General features: G+C 38.5%; 1 protein-coding gene and 1 long non-coding RNA gene across 2 annotated transcripts; one reads left to right on the top strand and one right to left on the bottom strand.

The window, feature by feature from the left end:
- Positions 1-765: 765 nt before the first annotated feature.
- LOC109291331 lies at positions 766-6415 on the bottom strand. Its single transcript, XR_002095815.1, has 4 exons — positions 6244-6415; positions 3747-3842; positions 2836-2973; positions 766-1154 (listed from the first exon to the last, which is right to left on the bottom strand). It is a non-coding gene; the product is annotated as an uncharacterized LOC109291331 (long non-coding RNA).
- A 17-nt stretch (positions 6416-6432) lies between these two features.
- Positions 6433-11098, top strand: COMMD3 (COMM domain containing 3). Its single transcript, XM_019508308.1, has 8 exons — positions 6433-6609; positions 8277-8388; positions 8495-8558; positions 8655-8689; positions 8996-9056; positions 9166-9222; positions 9310-9369; positions 10496-11098. Exons 1-8 carry the CDS (start codon positions 6471-6473, stop codon positions 10553-10555), a joined length of 588 nt encoding a protein of 195 aa, XP_019363853.1. The 5' UTR covers positions 6433-6470; the 3' UTR covers positions 10556-11098.
- Positions 11099-11589: the final 491 nt, after the last annotated feature.

Raw genomic sequence — 11589 nt, 5'->3', positions numbered from 1 at the left:
TTCTATACACATCCCTAGTATTAATCTGACAGACTATGAATGCTCCTTGACAACAATCATCACAGAGCACAATATCCTCTCTATATGCTTCTAAAAGTGAAGCTATGATCTTTACAATAAGGAGGTATAAACAGGTAAAGTAAGACTGGTTTAAAACATTGACAGGTTTTGTTTAAAACACTGGCAAGTCTTACAATTTATCTGACTTCTTTCTAAAAGCACTTGCAAATGAGAATTTTTGTCAGTAGAACTAAAACATACAGAAAGTTAAACATATAGAACAATTTCTCACTGCATTGAAAGTAGGTCTATGATGGAACCCTGCTTGGGAAGCATAAATTATGTAGAGATAGATGTGTCTAAAAATATTTCATAATTGTGGCTGGATCATAACAAAAATGTCAGTATTAAAGTCTACTGTAATTAAATATATCTTGTTTACAAGTATAGAATAAAATATAAAAGTAAGAAAGAAGTCTTTCTTATTGTTCTTTATGAGAATTGCAAGCTATGTTAATTTACTATACAAGACTAAATTTTACATCAATTAAATCAGTATTACTGCTAAAGCAATGAGATTTCTTGTGTTTTTTTCTGTTTGGCATTAAAGGTGCATAGGCCTTATTTATAAATCTACATCATTCTGATCAAACACGCTAGAGGATTATCTTGAACAGAAAAGCCAATACAAAACAGTCTTCATTAAGCCTGCTTTGTTTGTCTGTAAGAAAAAGCAGCAGACAGAGAATGCAATAAATTGTGATTCACTTTATTGACAGGATTTTCAAGTAATGTTGAAACTCACAGAAACAGAGCCACTATTACACAAGTTAATACTGTATATTATAATTGTGCCTCCTAACACAGACAAGTGGATCACACTTTATGTTCATTAATATTTTTAAATAGGATTTAAGTCATGTAGGTATACATGCTCTTTCTGGGTTTTTGCTGAACATACACATTCTTATCCTGGAATCTTGTTTTTAGCCAAATTTGTTTTAAATAGATTTAACATTTTTAGGTAAAATAAGGGAGGAAAAAAATATACCTTTCTGCTTTAAAACACTTTCTGGTATTGTTCCAGTTCAGAAATTACTTTGATTCTTCAAAAGAATGAAATTTTCCAGGCTGCTTCTTCCTCTGAGTATTTACTAAAAAATTAAGTCACAGAGATGTTAAGTTTTAAAAACCAAATAACGCAGATGTGCAGAATATAAACATTTATAAAGATGTTTCATTTTTGTTATCTGAGCATATAGTAGAAAAGGAATTTGACTTTCTTCCTTGACAAGTAAGAATAATATGTGAACAAGTCAAAATTAAGTCAAACAAAAAATTAATAACCTTTTTTTTTCAACCATGCCCACCTAATTCCAGAAACATTACGCAACAGGATTTTAAAAATGGTTTAAGGCATAAAAGCCAAAATAAGAAATGTTAATATGTTACTAGAATCTATATAAGACATGTACTAAGCTGCAATATTATCGGTCACAGGTCACTGAAATAAGCTTGTAATGTTTCTGATGTACTGAACTCAAAAGTTCATGGATCAGAACTATTTGTTGGGAATGAGTAGCTGTGTTTCATTAGAGTGGCCTTTTCTATAGCTATACAATTAACTGAAGTGAAATATAGAAGGATTGTATACTTTTCCACAAAATTCTGGAAGAGCTACAAAAGTATTTTTTTTTGAAAATACATTATCAGAACTGCAAATTTGCCCAACATGAAAATTGCGTATAGAAGCCATATCAAAAAATACAGTCTAGGTTATGGCTTGGATTATGATAATATTTTGCATCCAATACTATACATTTGTACAAGTGGTGTAGCAGAACATTTTCCGGGCCTTTTGTGCACGTGTGTTCTTTTTTGCTTGTCACTATGATATTCATTACTATGACTGTGACTGATGTAGGAAAGTGAACAGTCTTTGTTACAGTTTTTCTTCCAATAGGTACCAAGTTAGCTTTGTGCTGAATGATACCTAGATATCTATCCTTCATTGTTTTTCTATTATTATCTGTACCAAACGTTTTTAAATTAAATACACTGCAGACAAAAAGGACTCATTGCTCAACTACAAGAAAGGTTCTTAGGGCATTCCCATAAACTGTGGATGAAACTCTTGCTGGTATCAGTAACAATTTTGCAAAACATTTATACCAAGGTATTACCATAGGTTATTACATCTTCTAACTTACTGGAGAAGATGACATAGATGAAAAATGCAAACCTGAAGCCTTTGAGAGATACTGATCCAGCTTTTTAGAGTTCATTGAAACTACTCTGAGCATTCTAAATGATTTACCCTTTAATTTTGAACATTATTTCCATGGTTAGTTTTGATTGATGAATTATGTATAGCTGAAAAAACCTAGATTGAATGGGTTGTGGCAATTAGTGTGACTGATTAATTAATGTACAAATGGTAATGTATTTCCTTTGTACTTTGTTTTTTCAATATTGAGGTTAGTACTCTTTTAGAAAAAATAATAGGCTTATAGTATATGTACCTGTTATGTATGAACAGCAAAAAAACATTTTATTGTTTGAAACTGACACTCTGTAAATCATCTTGACATCCTGTTTGCAAAGACAAAAAGTCAAGATAAGTTGGTGAGTTGATTAAAAATGTAATTCTTACAATTAAAAGAAGCAAAAGTTCTTACAATAAATATAGAATATTTTAAAGAATTTCAGGTATTTAATTATGCTTCTAAATAGAAACATCTTATTTATGTTTCAAGATTTTGTAAATGTAGAGATAACTCTAGTGCATATATTTATACAGTAGATGTCTCTACCATTTTGTGTGTATTTCAATACCCTTCTTTAAGTAGGTATCCTTTATTTTATAGGTATGATCTCTTTTCCTCTGTAATTCTATGTTCAGATTTTTGTCCTCTCCTCCATTTTATGTTATCTTCTCTCTCCTCCATTTTATGTTCTCTTTTTCCTATGTGGCTGAAATACAGACTATAAACAGATGTCGGATATGTAAGGCTACAAAGTTACAGATATAATTATTTTCTCTCCCCTACTTTCTATGGTCATTTACTACACCTTCATGACAGAATGCAAAATGAAACTGATCAAAGACCCCTGTCCCCCAGGGCTTCAGAGCTCGTATCTCTAGTGACATTCACTTTGATGCCAATGTATCAAAAAAGAAATATTGCTTAAAATGCTTAGCAGATTTCTAGACGTTCTTGTTTATAATATTAATACATTATCACAGGGCCTGGTATTATGGTACACACAATATTTGGTTTTAAGGGCCTGATCCTGCACTCAACAGGATTTTTTCCATTGATTTCACTAAGTGCATGACTGGGTAAACTCCTGCTTATACAATAGATTGACTAGGCAGCCCATAAGAAACTAGGAGCTAAATGTCATGATTTTCCATTTACTATACCCGTTTTGAAAAATGGCCAATACTGTAGAATTGCTTAGTTTATCTAAATGAATATTAAACAACTGACTTTAGCCCGCATCAGGAAAATATATCTGATAAAGATAATTAGATTTATTAATTCTAATACTAGGATGCCTAATTCTAAAATTCATATTCAGAAAAATGTCAGCAGCTTCAACTACAGAATCAGGGCCCTAGCTCACTGATTATCTATCTATCTATCTATCTATCTATCTATCTATCTATCTGTCTGTCTGTCTCAAGATATGACATTTCAACCCTTTGGTTTTTTTAATATAATCAGCTATTGGTTAATTACCTTGATATCTGTGAATTGTTCTGGTGAAATTAAAGCTGTCATTTCACTGCTGCTTCCCAGCAAGAAGTCCAGTCTGCTGAAAGCTCTCTCATCAACCTGAAAACAGAAAATGATTGTAGCATATGTCAGCAGATGAGCACAATGGCAGATTTAGTGTATTTAGTAATTTTTAAATGTAATTATAGATAATATTAAATCTGATAAGTAGTTCTATGATACTGTTGCAGATAATATCTAGTTTCACTACAATAGGAAGTATTTAGAGAAAAATATTTTTCTCAGTTCTTTAGTTTTGTTACCCTTTGAATTTGGCAGAACTGCTTGCCTAGTCAGTTTAATTGTTTCTCATGTTCTTTTGGTAGGTTAACAGAGCAAAGGGGAAGAAAAAATACTAGGAAATGTGATTTTAAAATCACAAAAAATACAGGAACACTCAAGAGTTCTTGTGTGCTTTTAACTCATTTTTTAAAGTTGACTAGAAGAACAATTACTGACTTCAATGGATATTGTGTCTCAATATGAAGTGTCAAATTATGTATCAAGGGGGTAAGAACATTCAGAAGTGCAAGGCAACAAAATATCATATAAAATTAGTTCCTTAACTTTATTTTGTATTCAATGGGTTGTTACTAATTTTACAACATAAAATTCATATTTCATAAAGATAAGGCCCTTAAAATAAGGACCTTAGATGAGGAACATCCCTGCGATTTGGCTCTGACTAATAAATAAATGCCACAAAAGGAGATCAGTAGTTAAATGCAGAATGTTAACTTTAAGACACCGTTGTAGCTATGACAATGTTTAAATTACAGGGTAATAAAATACAAAGTGGTAAGATAACATTATATCAACTCCTGGTGTCTTATGAATCTGTCAGTTTACTGGGTCATAAGTAAAGAACTACCATTTGTCTAGCAACAACAGTGCTTTGTACAAATGACAACATTGCTGAAAAAGTGATATTATACTTGTAGTTAAAATTTGTTTTCATTCATGTTGATTATAATCCCCTACTTCTATTGCTTATACTTTATAAAAGGATACCATTTTGGTAGCTATATTTCACTTTAGTTCATTAAGCAAAAGACAGCCAGGGGAATGTTTGAAGAAATTACATTTAGCAAGCTTCATGTTACCAGAGAAAAGCTTTTAATATCTATGAAATGTATAGATCTAATTTTTTCACTCTCAAATACCAATTTAATTTAGAAAGCTAAAGTGCTATATGTGCAAAGTGTGCTATCAGAAAGGTATGTTTTGGTAAATTTGAAAAATATTCATAAAGGTATGAATGAGTTGAGTGGGCTCTAGTACCTAATTTTCCTTACTGGTTGAAGGACTAGATAGTTCATGGACTGAAACAAAGTCATTTTGCCCTAAACAGAAGCAGGACTGAGCTCAGTATCTTTAGTAATCCAGAAGTGCTCTGGCCCTGTGCATATACCTTGATATTATAATGGAATGCATTCGTTTATATTTAATAATAAAATGTTCAAAACAAACATTTGTGTCAGTCCATGATCCTTTGGATCTAACTTTGAGGTAAATGTGTGAAATTTCACTGTTTGCCTCTTTGGTTCTTAAAAGTATATCAAGATATGCTAAATTTAAATTAAGATTTTACACACATGAAAATTGACTATACTCATAGTTATGTTCCTACAGAAACATTACACATTTTAGAACATAAAAATATCACCTAATTTAACAGAGAATGTTTAGAAGAGCTGAGTTATATCTATCATAAAACTTGTAATATTAAATGCGTTGACCTTTGTATGTATAAATTCTAAACCATAGCACTGTACTGATATAACTGTTTGTATTTAAATATGTGTATGTAATATGTCACATCAGATATAATACCATCAGATATACATCACATCAGATATATCCCATTACAAATATACACGATGGAAGTGAAGGAAGGCCCCAGCCCCCAATCTCTCACTTAGAAGCTGAGACTAACCATAGCCTGTAAAGCTAAGTATGAATGTAAGTGCTTGCCAGATCAGGGCCTATATCTGTGTTGCCAGATTCAGATTTCCACTGTATTGAGACAGTATCAACTCAAACCATAAAATATGCTTCTTCCATTCCAGCTATTTTTAGGCATTATTATATAAATGGGTAGGTTGTTACAGACACCTCAAATGACCCTCTCACTACAGTGGATCAGTGGAGTTATTCAGAAATGTATTTGCAATTCCTGTAAGGAAGGAGGTTGCACACTATACAAATAACATCATGCAATACGCGGTAACATATGCAGCAGCAAAGAGGAGAAAAACTCATTCCCTTGGCTGCAAAGTTACTGGGAGTTCAAAGTCAGGGAAAAGACAGTTTACAGTGTGCGTGGAATTTCCTTGGCTGTGCCCTCCAAACAAACCAGGGATGGTATTTACAGTATAAATGTGTTAGTAGCTAAATGGTGTCTGATCCATGGCTGCACAGATGATCATTTTTTTGTTTTAGAAAATGGCTTTGTTCCTACCCCGGTAAAGGAGACAAAGACCACTGGAAAGTTGGGGGAAGTAAATAGAGAGGAGGCACTTGTGCGTGGTGCAGGTCTGGGAAGAAAGGGTAGCAGCAGCAGCAGCAGCAGCTCCTCTGGCTCTGGCTCTCTGGGGCTGAGATGTAATAAACAGCGGCGGCGGCGGCGGCGGGATCAGCTGAGCCGCGCCGTCACGTGGGCGCGTGTCGAAGGTCACCGCGCTCACAATGGAGCTGTCGGAGTATGTGCAGAGCGGCTTGCAGCCTCTAGCCGATCCTGGCTGCTTCTCGCCCAGAGCCTACACGGTTCTGCTCCAGACGGCTTTCCAGAGCCTGCTTGACACCCAGGCGGACCAGGCAGCCTTAGGTAAGCGCTGCTTCTCGAGCGAGAGCCAGGAGAAGAAAGGAGCCCTGCCATGTCCTCCCGGGAGCCAGAGAGACAGAGACAGAGACAGGAAAAAGGGATCTATTTTCTTTCCTGCTGCCACATCTTTGTGTTTACAGCTCATGCGGGCGCGGGCAGAGCCCCTAGACCCTTGCACCGCAATGACAGTGTCACCTGCACCAAGCCGTCCTAACACGGACCAAACACGTCCCCGGTTGTGCTCTGCCCTCCGCCCCCGGCTCTCTTGTTTTGCTGCAGAAATAGCCGTGCATTTCTCGCGTGTGGCCTAAAAACGCTGCCAGCCCTGCTTCAGCCGGGAGAGCCCGGCTCTTGGGGCAGCCGTGCTCGCGCTCTCGCTTTTTTTGTGCCGGCTGCTTACTCGAGACAGCCTCGGTGAGGTTCAGCTAAGCACATTTGCAAGCGGGAGAGGTTAAAGTGATCTGGCAAGGGTCAGATTTGTCTGTGGGCGTCGGTCCAGCGTAGTTTTGGCAGCCGCAGTCTTCCTTTCTGCATGATGTCGTCTCTACATGCATTTCCTTCCCTGCTCCGCTTACTCTCGGTACAGTTTCTGCAATAAAAATCAGTTTCGGGGTCAGTCACTGCAGATGCACAGCGGTGGTGTATTGACATTTGACATTCAGCCCCGCGCAGCGGTAGGGCGCAGCGACGGCTTTCTCACAACTTCGCGACTAGCCCAAAGACTTCTTTGCAAACGCAGGACACTTGGGGGGGGGGGGGGACTCAAACTAAAAGTGAAAATGTGCAAAAAGTCTAGCTTCTGGCGGGGAGGGGCTTACCAGCCAGGACACTGCTGTATGGAAATGCAGGCTGCAGACAGCTCTAAAGTTGGTATTTGGAGGCGTGCAATAATGAGCGTGAGTGCGTGTGTGTGTGATTATGTAAAGCTAGCAATTAAAACCAGGACGCCTGCTTTGAACAAAGTGTCTCGGATATTTGTGTCGGTGCTTCTTCTAGGGTCGGGAAAAAGAGGTCGTCTCTCTCTCTCTTTCTGCCTTGGGACGTTTCTTTTTGGGGAATGGTAACAGAACAGGGACTCCATGCGAGTATTTAATAATCCATCATGGTATCCTTGCAATTTAATTCTGCAGCAGATAGTGTAATATCTTGGGGATGAAAAGGGAATTTAAGGGGCAAGAAGCTGTCGTGTTCAGAAAGTCTGTAAGATTTTTACCTTCATGTTCTGTTGAATTTTATGGGCCGGACTCTGACCTCAGTTACACCGGTGTAAATCCGGAGTAATTTACACCGGTTACATCCGCGTTTGATTTTTAATTTAATGTCTCTACTCTTAAGGCTCTAAGAAATGATGGCGGGTGGCTGAAGGAAAACTGGTGTTTTCCTTACCATATTTGTGTTTTCTAGTGGGAAGGAGGAGGGAGACTTCTGTTCCCTATTGCTGAGGCTGGTGGGTCAGCAGCGTTTTTCACCAAGTGAGAAATACCTGCCCGTGGTGCTGCACGTATTGGAGCAACCTGCCTGCGTGCCCCGTTCCCCCTCCCCCTTTCTGAAATGTCTTTTACTTTGAAATCGCTCCAGAAAAGGTCATATAAAAAAGGAAAGATGTCCCTTTTAGTAATGTGCTTTAAGACTTCAGAACAAATATATCACTAGTAATTCATTTGTTTTAGACCACCCAGACTTGAAACAAATTGACCCAACAGTATTAAAACATTGCCATGCAGCAGCTGCAACTTGTATACTGGAGGCTGGAAAACAGAAAGCCGACAAATCTGCTATAAGGTACTAAGACTTCGAAATCACCCTATCTTCCTGGCGGCTGTTACTTTAAATTATACTGCTAGTTTACATCCAAAGGCTAATACGATTTTGTTTTTTCTCTCTGTAGCGCATATCTAGAAGACTGTAAGTTTGACAGAGAGAGAATAGAACAATTTTGCACCGAGTATCAGGTTTTCAGCCTATTTTTAAACTACCTTCTCATACCCTCTTACATTTGTCCGTTCAGCAGGAGCTGGCAAATACATGTTTTCCTTTTTTTTTTCCAGAAAAACAAAGATACGTTGGAAATCATGTTGGGAAGGTAGGTTATTCAGATCAACGAGTCATTTTCAGCTGTAGCCATTTACTTTATATTCCGGGATACTTTGTAAAGAGCTACTTAAATTAGTTAAGTAACGGTAGGGGTTTTTTTAAAGCTTGCGTACCTAAATTTTAATAAAATATTGTTGAAAGGGAAGGAAAATGTCAATACTCTTAAGATTTTTTAAATTTTTTAACAGACTTTTAAAAATGATAATTAAAAGATGCTAGTGTTTGTCGATGGCAAACCTCGAGAACATGGCCTTTCCTTCTAGGCAAGCGTTCACATAATCACCCTATCTTTCAGTATAGGCAGATGTCCTCCGCACATAACCGATGTGTCTTGGCGCCTGGAATATCAGATCAAGGTAATCTTCCCATGTCAGGGTGTGTCTTTGAATTTGTTTCCCTTCTTCTCTGGTAAGGTCTGATTTTTCTTTCTTTCTTTCTTTTTTGGTATGTGTCTTTTTAATTTAGACCAACCAACTTCATAAGACTTATCGACCTGCCTATTTGATGACCTTAAATGTTGAGGTATTGTATACTGCTTTCTCCAGCATCAATTGTCGGTTGCAGGCATTTGACACGATCTAATTAAACACGTGTTGTTTTTTTCCTCAGAAAAGTGGCTCAGGATCACACCCAGACGTTAGTTTTAGTTGCACTATGGAGCAATTGCAGGTATTTCTTTCCGTCACCATCGGCTCTCTAGGTGTTTTCAGCTGTGAATGTAAATTTCTTGCTTTCCTTATCAGGTGTCGATCAAAACCACAGCCTACAATCAGTTATTGGGAAATATCTGGAGTTGTAGTTTAATGTGTTTTTAGAAAAGACATTTTCCCCAATATTTTTGTTTGATCTCTACTTCTGATATGAAACTGGCAGCTAAATAATGTCAGTTACACGGGAATTACTCTTGGTTTGTCTTTAGAAACTGATGGAAACATAGCATAGATGTAATGTGAATGTAAAAGAAAAGGCATCTGCTTTCTACACTTCCTATATTTTCCTTAGGACAGAAGATCAAGGAAAATGACATGTGGATACCCCAGTATTAAGGAATAGGAATTCTAAATAGTTACTTACACTTAAGTCCTACTACCTAGAAAAACAAGTTGAACTTTGCTTAGTGAAATAAATACATAACTCAACAATGGGAGTATTGTTAATCTGGAAAATAATAGAAACTCCGTGAAAGACTTGGGAGGGGGGCGGGCAGGGGAGGAGAAGGGAGTGCCAAGTTATTCAAACTACACACTTGGTAGCAAAGAAAAAAAATCAACACGTGTTCTAAAATTCCTGTTCTGCCTTCAAATCTGTATTTTGATTAGGGATTTTTGGTTGGTTGGTTGGTTGGTTGGGTTTTTTTTCAGTGAATTAAATTTGGCATGTTGTCTGACTGGAGAATTGGCCTGGCATAGCATTTTATTTAACTGAAAAGACAAAATTGGTGTCTGATTATTGTGGCAAGTACCGTAGTACATTTTTACATGAACTTTGGGTACCCTCCTGATATGAACTTCATGTTAACTTAGCTCTTCTACTAAAATAATGGCGATGTAAAAGGTTATTTCCTTTCAGTATGTAAAACTTTAATAATTGAATACAGCAATAAAACAAGTTATTTCAACTGACATTTTGACTTGCATCAAAGGTAGTCATCCTCATGTTAAGGACAATGCGATCTCCATGTCAGTTTGAAGATGCAGACGAGAATCCCCACTTGTTGTTAGTTTCTTTTAGCAGGTGACTTGTTGCAAAATATTTTTGTTCTAAAATGAGTGCTCCATTTTTTATTTTTTTTTAGGATTTAGTTGGAAAACTAAAAGACGCTGCAAAAAGTCTAGAAAGAGCAACTCAGATGTGACCAAAAGAAGTTGACTGCTGAATTCAAGAAGAAGAAACTTGCTCTTATTCTTAACCGTCTTTCCTTGGGAACTTACTGAACCCCTCTCCTCTTTATCTTGAATAGCACGTAGCCCTGTAAAACCTTAGTCCGTATTACGTAAGTGTCAGCTATTGGATCAAAGTTAAGTGTCATTAATTGTTGTGCGGGTTTTTGTTAATGGCCTTTTCTTATGAAAACTATTGTCATTGATGTGTCCTCGAACTATTCCCTCATTTCATGTATTTTTAAAATTTGATTGCTGGTATTTTTTTCCCACTAGTTCTAATAAGAGGGATTTTTTTCTCGTGATGGCTGAAGTTAGCTATGGAAGGAAACACAGCTGCTCTGCGAACAGCTTTTTTGGGGGGTGGGGGTGGGGAACGAAGTGTTTAACTTTAGAGGAGTGAAAATCCCGGCTCGAGGGAATAGTGTTACTGTGCCGGGTGCCCTGCCATAGGGCGGCGGTCCGGCTTGTGCCTCACCATTTCACTTAAACTGAAATTAAAAGCTACTTAAACTTTGCAATAGACTATTCATCTTTTACCCGGACTTACTCGTCCAAAGCCCCAAAAGAAGCACCGCTGGAGCGCTGTAGACGAGGGGCCAGTGCCTGCTCCGGCCCCGGCTCCGACCCAGGCAGCCTCCGGCACCGCTGTCACGGGCGAGGTCTCCCCAGTTTTCTTGCACCTCCCCCCAGCTCTGCTCTGCTCTCCTCGACTGGAGGGTGTTGTCCTCGGGGGCGAGCTGTCAGCGGCCCGGAGCCGGCACCTGTGCCAGGAGGGCAGGTCCTGCGGGGCTGGGAAGCCGGGCCCGCCGGGCCCCCTGCAGGACGGCTTCTCCCGACAACGGACTCGCGCCCCGAGGCGGAGGGGTCGTCTGTGCCCAGCCCCGCGCCCGCCCGGTCCCGGAGGGTCACCTTGCTGGGCTTGCCGGGCAACTAAGGACGCCCACCAGCACCACCCCCGCCGCTGCCTCCTGCTTCCAAGCGGCCCCGCTCGCGGGGGGCGCCGCTG

The sequence above is a fragment of the Gavialis gangeticus genome, unplaced genomic scaffold, assembly GCF_001723915.1.
Source record: "Gavialis gangeticus isolate Ggan-Ray unplaced genomic scaffold, GavGan_comp1, whole genome shotgun sequence".
Classification (NCBI taxonomy): domain Eukaryota; kingdom Metazoa; phylum Chordata; order Crocodylia; family Gavialidae; genus Gavialis; species Gavialis gangeticus.
This window is presented reverse-complemented; position numbering and strand designations above follow the sequence as displayed.

Bases quoted from the DNA above. Each gene is read 5' to 3' on its own strand.
- COMMD3 (XM_019508308.1), top strand. From the start codon at position 6,471: ATGGAGCTGTCGGAGTATGTGCAGAGCGGCTTGCAGCCTCTAGCCGAT. The intron at 6,610-8,276 runs GTAAGCGCTGCT...CATTTGTTTTAG, and splicing joins GGCGGACCAGGCAGCCTTAG to ACCACCCAGACTTGAAACAA. The intron at 9,223-9,309 runs GTATTGTATACT...TTTTTTCCTCAG, and splicing joins TGATGACCTTAAATGTTGAG to AAAAGTGGCTCAGGATCACA.